The sequence below is a fragment of the Talpa occidentalis genome, unplaced genomic scaffold (assembly GCF_014898055.3).
Source record: "Talpa occidentalis isolate TD23 unplaced genomic scaffold, MPIMG_talOcc4v2.1 talOcc4.5, whole genome shotgun sequence".
NCBI classification, from domain to species: Eukaryota; Metazoa; Chordata; class Mammalia; order Eulipotyphla; family Talpidae; genus Talpa; species Talpa occidentalis.
In genome coordinates this window covers 122,280,594-122,297,556 of record NW_023604861.1, presented here as the reverse complement: position 1 = coordinate 122,297,556, position 16,963 = coordinate 122,280,594, and the positions used below count along the sequence as shown (strand labels likewise).

General features: G+C 51.1%; 1 protein-coding gene across 1 annotated transcript in view; it reads left to right on the top strand.

The window, feature by feature from the left end:
* The first annotated feature begins 232 nt into the window (after positions 1-232).
* EHD3 (EH domain containing 3) overlaps positions 233-16,963 on the top strand; it is a 32,212-nt gene continuing 15,481 nt past the window's right edge. Inside the window, exons 1-3 of the mRNA XM_037528270.2 lie at positions 233-509; positions 10,085-10,261; positions 15,353-15,450. Of these exons, the coding sequence (XP_037384167.1) occupies positions 283-509; positions 10,085-10,261; positions 15,353-15,450 (502 nt within the window). The 5' untranslated portion in view covers positions 233-282. The remainder of the gene's footprint in view (positions 510-10,084; positions 10,262-15,352; positions 15,451-16,963) is intronic.

Genomic DNA, 16,963 nt, shown 5'->3' with positions numbered 1-16,963 from the left:
TTTCTCTCTCCGGCCTGGGTTCCTGGATGAGGCGGCGGCTGGACTCGGTCCCAGACGCAGGACCAGAGCGCGTCCCCGGCCCCACGCCGCCGCCCCAGGGACTCCCGAGCCGCGCGCCCGGTCATGGTGCGACTGAGCCCGGCGCTCCTGTAAGGCGGCGGCGCCCCTCCGAGCCCAGCGGGCCCGCCCTGCAGGGCACCTTCCCCCGGAGCCCAGGGCGCCCGGACCTGGTGCTGCGCGCGCTCCTGCTGGGGCTCCGCGCGGGGCCCTGCGGTGGCCGCGATGTTCAGCTGGCTGGGTTCCGACGACCGCCGCAGGAAGGACCCCGAGGTCTTCCAGACAGTGAGCGACGGGCTCAAGAAACTCTACAAGAGCAAGCTTCTGCCCCTGGAAGAGCATTACCGCTTCCACGAGTTTCACTCGCCTGCCCTGGAGGATGCGGATTTCGACAACAAGCCCATGGTCCTGCTGGTGGGCCAGTACTCCACCGGGAAGACCACCTTCATCAGGTGAGCCGGCCCGGGCCCTGCCAGTGCGCCCGCGCCCAGCGCTGAGGCCTCGTCCACTCCCGCTCGCTGTCCCCTCCTGCTTGGGAACCATTTTCACAAGAAACCCTCGGTGCGCTGGTGTCCAAAGTTCTCCCCACAATTGCATATCTGGCCCCCGACCCCATCCTACCAAGTGCCTCCCTGATGAGCTCAGCATTTGCTAAGGAGGTCGGTTTGAAGTTCAGAGGTATCCCTATTCTCATTTTGGTGAGGCTGAGGCCCTGGAGGAAGTGAGAAACTCAGCTCCTGGGGGCAAGAGGACTTTATGTGGGTGGGGGAGTCTTCCACCCACATTCCCTCCCTCAGGGGACCACTCCCTGGCTCAGCCACTCACAGGGGGGCTTTACAGCTGCAGCTGAAGAGGAGGGCCAGGGACCAGGTGGCCCTCCACCTGCTAGTGCCTTTCATCCATTTCCTTCTCTGAGCAGAGCTCCAACATACAGCTCCCCAACACCAGGCAAGAACTGTCCAGAAGCAGAATGCATTTTTCTTTTCCCTTTTTTTAATCTTAATGGCTCAGTAATAATATTAAAGTCTCCTGGAGGAGGAAAGGACACTGGCAATTTTGTCCTCCAGCCCTTTACTTGGCAAGTGCACGCCCAGACTTAGAGGTTGAATGAATTGTCCAAAACCATAGAACCAGGCAGGACGCAGGTTCTAGATGCATGGGAGGAGATCGTTGGCTAAATGCCTGTCACTGAGGAGGGTGTGAGTCATCCATTCCTTGGGCTGGAGGGATCTAAGAGTCAACTTGTCTACCTTGATTCAGAGAGGTCCACATACTGCCCCCGCAGAGTGATAAGGCTCCCCCCTCACCTTAAAGGACAGGCTTCTCTCTGGTCCTCAGTCCACAGCCCTTCGAGAGCAGGCCATTTTTCTTGATCTCATGGGTAGTCATCACCACATTCATAAGGGTCCTTGTGGCCCTCTGTGTTGAGAGTCAGGCTCCCACAGAGTGGTGATGAGAGCCATGGTCCCCAAAATCAATGGTGCTCATCTCCTGTGGAAGGTTTCAAAGTAGAGGTTCTCTTTTTCCCTTCACTGACTGAGCACCTGCCACATGCAAAGCGCTGCTGAAGCGCTTTGTTTACTGAAGGCAGAGAAGTTAAGAATCTGGTTATTGATTTTCTAGGTACTAATTTTGTCTAAGGGTGAGCCCCTAACACATCCTCTGGCAGCATGCCCCTCAGTGACGTGTGTCTGGACAGAAAACCAGATCAAATTTGCCCTTGTAGGGGTGGACAGCCTTAGACTCATCAGTTTTGAGGAGCTGAATGATCTCTGAAGAAAGGGGGTGGTGGATGAGCCTGATAGCTTTTGGATATTGTGTACTGTTAAACTACAGTGATTAGTGTAACCCATTGCTTCCCAACTTTTTAAAAGGTCCTTTAAAAAGCTGATGAAAACTGTGGATCTCTATTTAGAAAAATGCATATACATCCCAAATTTACATCTAATTTGAGGATGAGACTGCCTGGCCCAATTCATCTCCTTTATTTTATTGAATACACATTGCTGCCCAAGGGCCTTCAGAGCTCCCGCTCTGTGGCAAGGTTTCCTTTGGATTCCATATCCCCCAGCCAAAGGGATGGGCAGGCTATTCACAGATGACTCCTGCTGCTGCTCAGCCTTCCCTGGCCCTCTGGACACTCCCTGTGTTTAGCTCTGTACATTATTTGGAGCTTTTCCTTCCTGTAGCACCAACACTTACAAGGGTGGCTTAGCTCCCCAAGGGGTTACCCACAGCAGGTCTCAGTCATGGAGGTTCTGACTTTTGCAGAAAGGGAGGGAAGGTGGGGTAAAGCCAGTGTCCCTGGGGCAGAATGCGCTGTTGGATTTAAGTGCCTCTTGTCTGAGACACTCCCTGGCTTTGCCTGAGTCACCCTGGCCTGGCCATTAACAGGGTCTGAGAAAGGGACAGAGTGGAGTTACCATAGATTATTCCTTATCTGAAGAAGACAGGAAGGCCGCGGAAGAGAGAGGTCCCAGCTTTTTCTTATCCTCCAAGTACAAGAGTTTTCTCCTCCTCACTTCTGTCTGTAACTGAATTTAGCTTCTACATCTAAAGCTGTCTACCCTTGAGGGAGAGCCCCCAGCAGGGTAGGAGGGGTCATAGCACAGAGAAACCCTCCACAGCCACATGACACATTTTCCTTCCTTCTCATTAAACCTACTGAACATGTTTTTAAATTGGAAAATGCAGATAAGAATAAATTCGAAGAAGAAAAAATTTACCCATACTCCCACGTCTCAGGGGAAACCATTTTAAATATCATATATATTTATCTTCCTGGCATTTTTGGTTATTTTATAACAGTTGAGCTCTTGCTGTGATTTTGTATGCGGGTTTCTTGCTTATAGCCTGAGTGCTTCCCAGGTACATTAAAAAAATCTCTGCAAGCATTATTTTAAGAACTTCATGATATTTCACTGTGTACATAGACAATTATTCATTTAACCAGTCTCTTGAATGTTTTAGAGTGTTCTAGTTTTTTTTTCTATTGTAACATCACTCTGAACATCTCTGCAGATGATATTTCTGCACATATGGGACTGTTTTCTCAGATTCCCAGACATGAAATCACTTGGTCAAAGGTTGTGCAGAGTTCTGTGTTTTGTTTTTTTTTTTAATTTACTTACTTTTTAAGTTATTAAGAATTATATTCTTGAGGTGCTGTCCAAGAAGCTAAGTTGTCAGTCCCCCACCTTACCCCACCTCCCATTTCCTACCCTAAGCAGGGGAGTTTCAGCCCCATCCCTGGCTGGAACCTGGGAAAGACCTTTCCCTCAGGGACAAAGACTTCCTTCTTCAGTCCCCATCGCTGGGCCTTTTGCCTCCTGAGTGTCCACGTTCAGTTATATGTACTTGCTACAGGATCTATTTCTTGTCTCAGAAAGAACATGCAGAAAAGAACATTCTTCTAATAACTAATTAATGTGCTATGATCTCTGCCTGAAATAACTCCCCTGGCCTAAGGCCCAGCAACCCAGAGTAATAAAATAAACAATAAATTGGCCTGGTGGCCCTCCTTCCCACGCGGGCTGCATCTTTGGAGTACAGTAGCCCTGTGTCCCTGTGGCTGGCTGCCTTTCCTCCTGCCTCTGCTATTTTCTCCTCTCTCTCCTCCTCTGGCTGGCCTGCAGCCTCAAGTCCCTCCTCCCTGCACCAGTTTCAGGGACTGAGGAAGGCCAGAGTACCCACAGGTGGTAAGGCAGGCCTAGTGGGCCATGGAGCAGGGACAGGAGAATCGGGTGTGGGGCCTGGTCTGGCTATATTCTCAAGGATGCCTGGCTGGTCTTAAGGACCATGTGGGCTTTCTATAACATGACTTGGATCCCGAAGTATGAATACTTGGAGAAAGGGTTGTGGAGGTATGGTGGGAGGCTATTCAGCAGGTCCTTTTGACCTCCTCAATTTCTTCAGGGCCTTGTTATGTCCTCCTCCAACAGTGAGTTGGCATTTGCTTGTGGCTGCACCATATGGTCACCTCCCTGGCATCCCCGTCAGCCAGGCCTTACCCTGAGCATTACAGTATTATCACCCCATAAAAGAAGATGATTCTCTGGAAAGCTGAAAAAAGCTGACAAAGAACCCCCTGACTCCAGATAAACCCACTGACCTCTGCAAAGTCCATCCTGCCAGCCACAATCCCTGTACCAGCTCTCTCCTGTCTGCCCTCTGGGGTTAAAGGACTTGAGGATTCTGACCTGGTCCCTGAGTGGGGCTAGGGCCTTTTTCAAGGCCTAAGTTTTACTCAAGGAACCAGACGGCCCTTGAATGGAGGAACTATGTCACCCTGCCTCAGGCCCAGCTTACGATCTTCCTTGAAAATCAGCTGTCTGCAGTCCTCGGCAGAAGATTTTCTGCGAGAAGGGCCTCTGGAAGACAGACTCCTTCCTGGTCCTATTGCCAGTGTGGTGGGACCTTGGAAAGAACACAGACTGGCTCAGCAGAGTCCAGGCCACACAGGTAGCAGCCAAGAGGCCTCGTGATCAAGGCCTGACTGCTCTGAGCCTCAGTTTCCTTGTCTCTAACGTGACTAGAAAGCACATTCTCAGGCTTGTTCGCAGGAGCGCTGTTCTGTTCCTCGCACTGGACTTGAGGCTGTGCCTTGCCCTCTTTTTCTAGTGGATTCTCTTAACTTCCAGGCTGGCCCTCAGGAAGGTGGGAAGCCCTATGGGCACAACACCCAGTGTGGGAAGCAGGGAGAAGAGAAGGAGGCAGTATGTACAGCCTGAAGGAGCCTGGCTCCCACCTCCCAGGGTGGGAGGAGGAGCATGAAACAGAACTGGGGAGGCCGGGCAGGGCAGGGGCAGAGCAGGGACAAAACAGGGCCTGCCACAGGGCAGGGGCAGACAACCTGAGGCACCAGGGAAAACTTCCATCTGGCCACTGGACTTTGTGTGGGGCCATTTTACCCCATGGGGTAGGCTGCTCCCAGGAGCACTGAGCTGACTCAGACCTCAACTGGCCGTGGAGTTGGGAAACTCTACAGGCAGTGCTGGGTAGTAGCTCCCATCTGCTCCCTCCCTAGGTGTCTGTGGGGTGCTTCAGGGTCTCTCTAAAGTCCTGTGAGGCCAATAGGGTGGAAATTACTGTCTGAACCCCTTTTTAAAGCTCGAGTCCCCAGTGCTTAGTGAGACTAAAAATGTAGATATATAAGCAAATGTCTATAATAATACAAGCCAGAAAGTAGCATTCCCCGAAGATACACAAATTAATAGCTATGTGATTTTCAGGGAAGAGAGTGAGGTGGTAATGAATCAGTTAAGGCTTGGGAGGAGGAGGCAGGGAGGTGCGCTGGGGCTGGTTTGGAGATTAGGTAGCAATGTGCTGAGTTCTTAGCGGCAACTCTGAGGTGTCCCTTTTCCCCAATTATTCTCTCTGCCTGTCTGGGCACGTAATCTTTGTTTTTCCCAACCTCACATATATCATCTCAAAACCTTCATTCTATTCTTCTGACCTCACTAGAAAACAACTATTATCTCCATTTTATAAACCAGGGACACTGAGGCAGTGGCCTTTAGGGCTGTGTCCAAGGCCATATCTGCTCAAACCACCACCCATGAAGTTGCTTCCTCCCCCACCCCCAGCACTGTTGTGGGGCCTTCCCCTCTCTTCCCCCGCCCCCCTGCCCTGGCTGGGTGCCTTCCGCAGCAGCCTGAGGTCTGCAGCCTGAGTTCTGGCCCCACTGTGGCAGAGATGGGTACTTTGTTGTTTTTTTTTGTTTTTGTTTTTTTTTTTAAATATTAAATTTTATTTTTATATTCCCCCATACAATTGCAAACGCCCCATTCTGACCCCAATCCTTCCCCTCCCGCCCCCCCCCCCCCAAAAAGTGTCTCTGGTTCATAGTTTTTTGTTGATTTTGATTTTCACTTTCTTAGAGATGGGTACTTTGGAGGCAGAATATAAGATTCTTGGCTCCGTGCCTTGCCCTGGGTGCTTAGGTCACCACTAAAGCAGGCCACAAAAACATGAGGAAAATGTTATGAAATAATTTACTTAAGAAGAATATGCAGAAAACTCATTCTCAGGGGGCAAGTTGGCATTGCACTGGACTTCCTTGCACTGCTTTAGGATTCAGTGCTTATTATTTTGCATTGGATGGCAAAATCTTTTCCGCCCTTAAATCCTCTCACTTTTCTCATCTGGCCCTGAACTTGGATCGCCTCTATCTCAATGTAGGGAGCTGCAAGACCGCAATAAAGCTGCTGTCCTGCAGTATTTATAGGACTGACTCAGTGGAATAATTTGAGTAAATGTTCCAAAACAGCACCTGTCCCCCCTTATTCATGTGGGTACCCCTCTCTGCCCTTCCCGCCTAGGCTTGCACTAATTTTTCTTTGTTTATGCCTCTGTGGGAACGTTTCTGCCTGGCAACAAAGGCGATCTGTATCACTTCCCATAGAGAAGCAGTGATGAGCTCCCTCAATAAGTTTTCCTTTCTGGACACAGTGACTGCTTTGTTCAGGGGGCACTCGGTGCTGCCAGCCATACCCAAATGTCCCTGCGAATTTACCCCTCTCCAGGGTCCTCTGGTTGGACCGTGTCCCTGGATTTGCTGGTGGTTTTACTAGACTCTGTGTTTCTCCAGACCTATGTGTGGTCAGCAAGTTTTGGGGTCCTGTGGGTTTAGCTGAGAGGGCAGGACAGCAGGCCCTTGATGGTAGCCTTGGACTGCAGCTCCAGGACATCTGGGGAAGTGGCCCTGCTCTGCTGGGAGGCGTCATACTGGCCCATCTGCTGATACTTAGAGTCTCCCTCTTAGGGATGAAATCTGAGACGCCTGTGTCAGAAAGATACTTCATCCCTGCCATGTGGCCTGTTCAGGCTGGGCCTTCTTAAAGCTGTTCAGAACTGTTTCTTTCCAACTCAGCTTCCTATGTCAGCTGCCCCGAAGACTTTGATGAGAACCACAGCCAGCATCTGCCCAGAATTCACACTTGCTCCCCACCCACCACCCCCAGCATGGTCCTGCATAGGGCTTCTCACTCAGGTGTCCTTTCAGGCAGGTATTCCCACACACGGGCAAAATAGATGGGTTTCCCATCAAGGTGTTGATTGACATGAAAGTACTTCCCAGGAGAATCTGGCCCTACTGAGGTTAAGTCCCCCAAAATGTCCTCTTGGAGCCTGTGGGCCTGGGGTCTGCTCTCTTCACCTGATAGCTACAGCTTTTGCATACAACACCCCACTCATTGCTGTGGAGCTGTGAGCCCAAGGGTGGATGTTCATATAGATGAGTGCGTTCCTGGGCTTGTGGGTCCCACATCCTAACCTCTCCCCCAAGCTTGACCCCTGGCAGCCTCCTGCCAAACCACGTTCCTTTGTGGCTTTCTTGTCTTTCCTTCTTCCAGGCCCATGTGGACCTCAGTGCTTTGGCCTGTGCCCAGAAGTGGCTGCATTTCTTGGTCAAGGCAGGAAAGGAGACAGTGAATGTAGTGGCTCGGAGCCTGAATTCTCAGTCTAGGTGCCAAGTTCAAATTCAGAAGCCCTGCCCGTTACTGATGGCATAACGTGGGGCAGCTCGTTTAGCCTTTCCTCCTCTTTAAAATGGGATAGTAAGGCCTCCCTGGTGGCGCAAGGGGTTAAGATGCAGCACTATGAAGCTATCCGCAGGATCCCCAGCCAGGGAGCTACCCACATGGTGCAGCAGACCTCTCCTATTTCACCCGCTGCTCCCCTCAGCAGTGTATTTCAGTAGATCTACCTGTTCTGTTCCCCACTCTGTCTCTGATAAATCCTTTCATCCCCCACACCTCTGGCCTGTACCCCAGTTCTTGTATGCATAATAAAATAAATCTTTAAAAAATGAATAACAAATACAATGGGATAGTAATCTGGGTATCAAAGAGTGATGTAAGTACTTAAAGGCTGTAACTAATTTGATGCTGGTTTAAGTCTTAAGCTCTGTAACTAGATTGATCCTAGGAGGTGTCTTTTCTTACTAGGCCCATTTGATGATAAGGGTGTAGTGTCCACATCAGAGGAGACATGAAGATAAAAGGAGATAATCCATGCGAAGTCCAGAACAGCACCCGGTGCACTGCAACTGTCACCTCCCCTGTGAAAGTGAAGGGTGTAGGGCCCACAGAAGTCCAGTGCCTCATGCTTAGAGAAGCCAGATCTGCCTGTTCCCACCCCTCGTGGAGGCCTGAAGGAGAAGGCATAAGGAAGCAGGAAGTCCCATTCAAGTGTGCAGCTGTTGGGATTTATTCTCTTCACACCCCCAAGTGATAGTTTTTAAAATGATCTTCCAACAGGAGGAAATCCTGCCTTCACACCCAGATTGTTGGGCCTGGATCCCAAAGGGAGATGAGGGTTTTCCTGAGGCAACCTGAAACCCTCCTGTGCCTGCGGGGTGGCCTCCTGGGCTGAGCAGCAGCTCTAAGGCAGGAGGCAGGCTCCTTGGGGAGGGAGCCCATGGCAACCCTGCCCTGGAACTTCAGAGAAGCTAGCAGCTGGGAGCTCTTCTCCAAGGCACAAGCAGATGTCGACAAGCTGGAAGAAACTCCAGCAAGTCTCCCCAGCCACCACTTTGTCAGGCTGAGCTGGTTACTGCTCCAGGCCCACCTCTGGCAGGCAGAGCGTGGGCCCTGCAGACATGGCCTGAGGTCCCAGCTCTGCCCAGGCCTTCAGTGGGGCCGTGACCCCCCTCTCTCTGGCAGGCATTTCTTCAGAGTAGAAGACAGTTGAAGGACAGATGTTAGGCTGTTATGGATGTGGATTCTGGGTCCACTCCAGCTGGAGAAAGCCACATAACCCTTCTCAGTCTTGGATTTCTCAATAATGCCTGCTGTGAAGCTGAAGGAAGCAATGTTCCCGAAGTGATCAGTATAACATCTGACATGTGGAAATGCTCCTGTCAGGGATGATTATCAGTAAAATGAGAACATTGGTTCAGAGCAGTTTGTCAACCCTGCCTGCATATTCAGATCAGTAGGAAAAGTCCTAAAAAGTACCAGCTGCCAAGGCCCACCCCTGAGCAAATAGATCAGAACCTAGGGTGAGGCCAAGGCACCACCCACCAGAGCTGCAGGGGGCGCCAGGGCTGAGGACCACTGGTCCGGGACATAGCCTGGTTCCCTTCCCAACCTCACAGACTCTGACTTGACCTCTTCCCTGAGGGCTTCTTGGTTTTTCCCTCCAAGAGTGAATACGGGCCCTCTTAGTTAAGGAGGAGACTCCCAGCACACGATGGAGGCTCATCTCAGGGGTCACTCCTTAGCTCCTGGTCCATGCTGGCTTGGGAAGAGGCCCTGGGGACTCTCCCCCGGCCAGTCCCAAGCCAGCAGTTCTGGGCTCTCTCCTGGGAACAGACTCACACTGTTTGGGTTTAAAGCTGTTCTGAGCTCCTTCCAAATGGCCTGGTTGTCCTCACAGGCTCTGCCCTTCATTCTCTGGCTCATATGTGATATTGATCTTGGCTTCTAAAGGGGGCTGTGGAGAAGGACATGTGGCCTTGGACTCACTGCCCAGGAGGAGAGCCAGAGAGAACCTGCCACCTCAGGTCACAGCTGGTGCAGAGACGGGCCAAGAGTCCAGGATGGGATGGGAATCCACTTCACACTGTGTCACATAAGCACAGTTTTTTCATTGAATGACTGACTAACCAGGTAAATTAATAGGAAAGTGAGCAGACCGCATGGATTGGCCATGCCTTCTGAGGGCATGTCAGCTGCCCTCACAACCTCGAGTTGTGGGGTCTTCAAAACTTGGCCATGCTTTGTTTCTGAGCTCAGATATTGTTGGGTTTTTTTTGATGTTGTTGTTGTTGTTGTTTTGTTGTGTGTTTTTTGTTTTTCTTTGTCCTGGCTCAAGGAGGGAAAAAGATAAGGACCAAAAAGGACAGATTTGCTATATTAAGATCAGTTGCAACCCCACCTCCTCCACGCAGTTATTTGAGGTCTTATCTGAGAGGGCAGCCTCTCTCCCTGCCATGAAAGCCCAAGCTCCGGGCCTGCCCCTGTGTGACCCTCGTCTGCCCATGGAGACAGGAGCCCTGCATTGTGACTGTGCTCCCTTCTGCCAGGTACCTGCTGGAACAGGACTTCCCCGGCATGAGGATTGGGCCCGAGCCCACCACCGACTCCTTCATCGCGGTGATGCAGGGAGAGGTGGAGGGAATTGTCCCTGGCAACGCCCTGGTGGTGGATCCTAAGAAGCCCTTCCGGAAACTGAATGCCTTTGGCAATGCCTTCTTGAACAGGTGAGTGCAGGTGTTCCCTTTTCTTCCCGGAGGATGAGAAGCAAAAGGTGGAGGCAGGATTTGGGGACGCTCAATGCTTTTTGCATGCTCAAGGTGTCTCTTGAGTGTTCTTCTCTTGCTAGGCGTGTAACTGAGTGAATCACCAATGATCAGGGATGAGGTAGCTGTAATCTGGGCTGACTCCTGGGCATGGAGCAGGGAAAGGCCTGGAGTTAAATCACACCCAATCTGTACCTCTTTGCAATAAAAGCCTGAGGGGCTACTCTGGCTGGCTAATCCCCCAGCATTGGGGTGGGGGGAGCTTGCATACAACTGAAAGGAGGCAGAGGACATTGTTCTTACTCTGTGGAAAAGACCCAGGACTTAAAATAGAAGCCTTGAGTTTGAGCACTGATTCTCCTATGGACTCACTATGTGACCTTGAACAAGTCCACTCTTCTCCCCTAAGAAGAATCTAAGTCTACAGACACTGGGGTGGTTGTGAAGATTTGAATGGAGGAAACTTTAGGGTCAAGCTGACCCAGGCCTTTCCATCATGACTCACAAGATTGCAGGCTGTCCCCATCATACTTGTTAAATAGATCCAGTGTTTGCATGTGGATCACACTTAACATTTTTTTAAAATGACTGTCTAGTATTGTCATGTATTATTTCGTTCACTCCATGTGTTATCCACCAAGGGGCCTAGGTAAGCCCCTGTTGCCACTTGTTGTCAAAGTTGAGGCTTATTGCCCAAAGGATTCTCAACATGTCTTATCCTGCAGGATGTTTAGTATCAAGCTTTGTGCTTGTCCCTCATCTTTCGTCTAGGAGCACAGGCTCTGTAGCTCTCCAACACAGGATGGGGAGGGTCTACTGGGGAGAGGCTGCATGGGGAGTGTGTGAAATTGTGCATGGGAAGGGGGTGCTCCAAAATAGTGATGCCTGGGGAGGGTCGTGCTGATGAATCTTGGGAAATTGGCCTGGAGGTAGAGCGTCCTCAGGAGTTTGACATGATTTACTTAGGAAACTAAATTGTGCGTCTAAAATAAGAAGATTAAGGTGGCGATGATGTCAAGGTGCAGTGAGACATGTAGCCCTGAGTTGTATCTCTAATATGTGAAGAACATGATGGAGGATGAGTCAGCATGAGTGAGCGGAGGCTGGTAGGTCCAGGGGAGCCTACCAGGGTTGTGGCTGATGAATTTGACTTTGAACACTTGAGCTTGCAGTGACTTGGAGTCCACTGAATAGCATTAATCCATCTGAGGGTAGCTATGAGGAGCAGGATCCCAGTTGAGAGGTGAGAAAGAACTGGGCCTAAGAGCGGTGGGGCTCATTGGAAGACAGAGTAAAGGTTTGGCAGTTAACCCCATTTTGAAATAATTGTGCTCATAATAATCACAACAGTATATGGTATTTTGTGTGATAGCGTATAGTCTATTATGACAACAGAATCTCTGTAATTGCCATCATACACCCGGTGCGTTCTTAAGAGCTGAGCTTTCTGTCATTAATTAAACCCAGCAAGTCTTGCCAAGTCTATTTTTGAACATATTAAAATCAGAAGGTGTGTGTAAGGTGGAGTAGGAGTGCCTTACCCAGGGCAGAAACAGTTAACCTCTTTGAGTCTTAGTCTCTTTATCCACAAATAATAGAAAACAAGTCATCTATGCTGTAATCTCCTACAAATACTGCGTAAAGAAAATCTGAGCACAAGTGCTAGGAAAACGAATTTCGAGTGGTCCCTGGAATTGTTTACAGTGGCTGCCTTTAGGGAGTGGGGTTGAGGGGCGAAGAATGAGGGAGACCCTCCTATTTCTTTTTGCACTTCGCTGAACTGCTTCTTTTGCCATTTGCATACTATTTGATTTATTTAAAAAATTGTATATGAAGGTATTAGGAAAAGAACAATATAAACAGAGAAGGTGACACTATTCAGCTGTGATATCAATGAATAAAGTGTTTAACCTGAAACCGACTCAAGCAAGATCCTGACTTTCCAGAAGGACCTATCTCTGCCTCTGGCCAGGAGACCAACTTTGGTAAAGAAAGAACCGTGACTCCCTCCCAGGGTCTTGCTGAGGGAGAGAATCCATGTTTTATTTCAGCAGACATCAGCCCCGCTGGCCTTGGGCCTAGCTCTGAGGGGGATGTGGGACTGAGCAGGGTCAGAGGCCTGGAGAACAGGCCAGGACCCAGGGCAGGAGGCCTGACACGGCCTTGGTGGAAAATTGGCATGTGAGATCAGCACCCGTGTTCAATGACGAGCGAGATGACACTGACAGGGTTAAAAAAAAAAGGACATTCCAGGCAGAGACAACTGGAAAATTAAAACAAGCAGAGAGGAATGGGAGAATGCTGCTTCACGCAGGAGCCCTCTGACCAGGACAGGGAAGGAATCGTGAGGTCTGGTTTCCTGCAGGACCTCTCGACAGCCAGCCGGGAAGGCGGCTTTCCAGACTGGCCCTCGCAGGGTCTATTGGAAGAACAGCAGGGAAGGGGAGACAGTCCCCCTTCTGTGTGCCCCCAGCTTCGTTGCAGCCACGCACAGGGAGGCTGTACCCAGATGTGGGTCTCCCTCCCAGCACTGCCAAGAGCCCCCATTTCTTGTCCCCCCTCCTTGTCCTCTGGGCGCTCCAGGCCAGCTCCCATCACTCCGCAGATGACCCTGCTTCCTAGTCTAGAGAAAATGAAGCCCGTGCCCCTGGATCCCTTCTAGTTGTTTTTTTCCAATCTGTTCATCAATGGGCTTCATTGACTTCTGTCCTCATTCCCTGCCCCCGAATGCAGGCAGCCAGGACTTCCTTTCCTCCAGGTCTAGCTCCTCCCTCCCCCATGCTGTGCTTGGGGCCAACTGCTCAGGGACAGCTCCGGCTCCATGGATTATTCCTTTCCTTCTGACAACTCCACCCCCTTGGCGCCTTCCCTTCCACATGGAAATATCTCCTCTGAAAAACTTACAGGGAGCCCTACCCCCCCATCCCTATCCCTTTCCTTTCACAGTCAAGCTTCTTGGTCCCACCTCCACACAGCTTCCCGGACAGCTGTCTGCGAAGGTCATTGTGGAGGTGACCTCTTAGTGACCGTAAGAGGGGACACTGACCTTCCCTCCTTCTCTGGTTCTTGTCTCTCAACCACTGGCCCCTCAGTTCACTGACGGTGCTCCTGCGCCCCCTGGCCAGGCGCTCCCCAGCCTCTCTCTGGTGCCTTTTTTCTCTCGTTTCTATGACCTGAGGTCTCCTTCAGTCTGGCCCACCTTCAGTTCCTGGCCCTTCTCTTTCCATGGCCTCAGCCTGCCTGATGCCTCCACCCCAGCCTCAATCCCCACCCCCAGCATAGGGCCACCTGATCACCAAGTGACGGAAGCCTGCTCAAGCTGGCTTCAGCCCAGTGTGGGATCTGTTTTAGAAAACTGGGTGTGTCTTCACCCTGAGGACTGAGTGTGCTTGGGCCTCGGACACCTCATGCTTCAACAGGAGAGAATTAGGCCGCATACTTCCCTTAGCCACATTATTCTCTTAGCCTCAGTCTCTTAGCCTCTAGCACAGTGCCAGGCACATAATGGACACTACATAAATATTTGCTGACCTGAACTGGACCTGCTGAACTGACCTGCTGAACAGTTCCCTGTAACTGTTCCAGTGAGTTTCTACTGCTCTCAATATACAATCCAGATCTGTTAATGTGGCTTTGATGACTTCAGTGATTTAGCGCTACCTCCCTGTCCATCCATATCTGGCCAATCCAGTCTTCCCATTCTTGCCCAGTGGTGTGCAGTGGTGCATCTCCCCACCCCCACCCCCTGCCACATTTCCACCAGCTTGTTGTGCTTTTCTAGAGTCACCATAACATATCATCACAAAGTGGGTGGCCTAAAACAACTACTGTAGTTCTCACACACAGTTCTGGAGGCCAGATGTCCAGAGCCAAAGTACTAGCAGGGCCATGCTCCTGTGAAGTATCTAGGGGGTTACCTTGCTTGCTCCTCGCAGCTTCTTGGTGGTTCCAGGCATTCCTTGGCTTGTGGCAACATCCCTCCATCTCTGCCTCCATCTTCATGAGACCATCTTTCCTCTGTGTGTGTCTTCACATGGTGTTCTCCTGCATTATGAAGACACCAGTCCTATCAGATTAGGGGCCCACCCTACTCTTGTATGATTTCATGCTGAGTGTAACTCTAACAACCCTCAGGTTGCTTGTTCCAAATAAGTTTACTGGGAGTTAAGATGTCAGCATATCTCTGCGGGACACAATTAAACCTATTAATACTGCACTTTCACCCCTTATCTCAATCTAGAATGCTGCCTTCTCTGCCACTCCCAACACACACACAAACTCACATACACACACACACACCCTGGCACCTGCTCATACCCCAACATCTGCCTGATAAATTGTGGTCATCTTTTGAAGTCTTAGATGCTGTCAAGGTGCTTCAAATTCTTCTGCATGACTGTCGCCATGTCACTGGGTAACAGAGGCTTAGGGTAGTTGTGATAGTAAGATACCTTGTTGCCTCGCATCAAAAATGTAATTGAGATTTGGGGTAAGAAGGATCATAGTTTACCAATTTGTATTTTGAGACTTAGGGATGTAACAATAATACTTTCTTGAATAACACTTGACTTCACTCCTAAATACAATGGTTGGTATTCAGATGGTCCTTTAGAAACCCAGAGAAATGTTCCAGGGTGATCCGATCCATTCTTCAAGACCAGCACCAGTGCTGCCTCCTCCAGGAAGCCATCTCTCCACCTGTGATCTCCCAAGTCCTTCCTCTGACCTCCCATGGGGTGCTGGTCCCCTTGCACCTCATCCTGTGGCTGCTCATGAGCAGGCCTCTTCCCCACACTTTGGGGGCAGGGATAGAAGTCTGGACATCTTGGTGCCCCGACAGCAGGGGTTCGCAAATGTGAACCTCAAGACCCCGCAGGGAGCCTCCTCTGAGCTGAGCCCTCTGCCAGGGCCAGGCTGGGAGTCTGCCCTGGAAGGCAGCTGGCTTCTGAACTTCTGCCCTGGGCCAGGAAAAGTTGGTGGGGGCCTGAGATGAGGGTGTGTGAGCAGCACGAGAGGACAGTGGCTCACAGCAGGTTTCCTTTCACGGCGCAGGTTCGTGTGTGCCCAGCTGCCCAACCCCGTGCTGGAGAGCATCAGTGTCATCGACACGCCGGGCATCCTCTCTGGGGAGAAGCAGAGGATCAGCCGAGGTAAGCGCAGCACCTGCCAGATTGGCTGTAGCTTCATACTACTTTCCTTTCAGTGTGTTCTCTTGCTGCCATATCCCAGGGCCTTGCTTCCTTTGACAAGCCAGCACTGCCTCATGCTGGGTTTCGGTCTGCTGCAGGAGACAGCTGGCCTCAGTCTTCTCACCTATAAAATGCAGACATCAGTGTCTGCCTTTCTTCCTCATTCACCAGCCAGACACTGCTTCTGAAGTCCCTGCAGTTCCCGGGGGGCTTGCTGTCCCCAGGGAGCAAACTTCAGTTCTGTGTATACTCCAGAGCATACAAGAGCAGCTGGGTATGTCAAAAGGCTTTGAAAACTGTTCACTGCAGACAGAGAATAGGTATTTGCTCAAGGGAGGTCCCAGCTGGTGGTTGGGAGAGAGAATGCTGGAGCCTGACTGCCAGGGTTCTGTGCTGCCTCTGCGCCTTCCTAGCAGAGCGAACGCTGCAGCATTCTTTGCTTTAGTTGGTTCATCTGTAAATAAGGAAAAATAATTCTACCTTCTTTATGAGGTTGTTTGAGGACTGAAAGAAATGGTAAAGGTAAAACACCTTCTTCCTAGCACATAGCAAGTGCCCAGCAAACATTAGTGTAATCCACCATCATCCTCATTTTTTTTTTTCTAGCACTGGAATGCTAGACTGATGCTATAAAAACTAAAAACCTGCTTCTGCCCCTGCCCCAGCCCTAGCCCAGCCTGCTGTGTGCCCTGGGAAGCCTCCCTACCCTCTGTGCCATGTGCTGTATCACTGGCAAAAAATGCAGATGGAACCATACCCGCCCCAATACTGGAGCTGGGGTAGAGCCAAATCAGCACTCAGATGTCAGCCTCCAGGAAGAAAAGGCTTTAGACTGGCAAGGGTTCTCTGGCTAGTGGCTGGGACTGTCACCTGAATGACCTTAGGTGCCTGCTTCCCTCCACATGCTCCTCAGCCCCAGTGCTCCGTGGCCCATGGGCTTCTGCTATATGGGTGGCGGGGGCGGGCAGAAAAATCCTCCATGAAGGGCATGGCCTGCACAGATTGGCATCCATTCACCCCCAAGCCCTGAGGGGAGCCCAAAGCCTCATAGGCGATAGGCCAGGGCTCCCAAGCGGGGTGCTGAGGGGCCCTGGGGCTGCAGGACTGGCCCAGGTGCAGGCCACTAGTGCCAGAATTGGGCCTCTGTCCAGAACCCCTGCCAGCTGCCTTGGCTTCTCTGAGAAGATTGCTTGTCTCTTGCAGATAGCTCTCTCATGAGGGCAAGCGGCAGGTGACAGAACAGACTGGGCTCTTTGGGGGCTGCTGGGGCTAGTATATGAGCCAGCCCTGGCTGGAGGTAGAGAGGAGGCGTGGCTGTGGGAGAGGCCCCCAGGTCAGCAGGCTGCTCAGGTCTGTCCTGCAGTCTGTTCTGAAGAGAAAACAGAACCTTCTCTTCCTGGGGTGAGCAGGGGTATGTGGATTTGAGCTGGAGGCTTCAGCAGGAAAGCCCTGACCCTTACTATCTCCCCTTTCG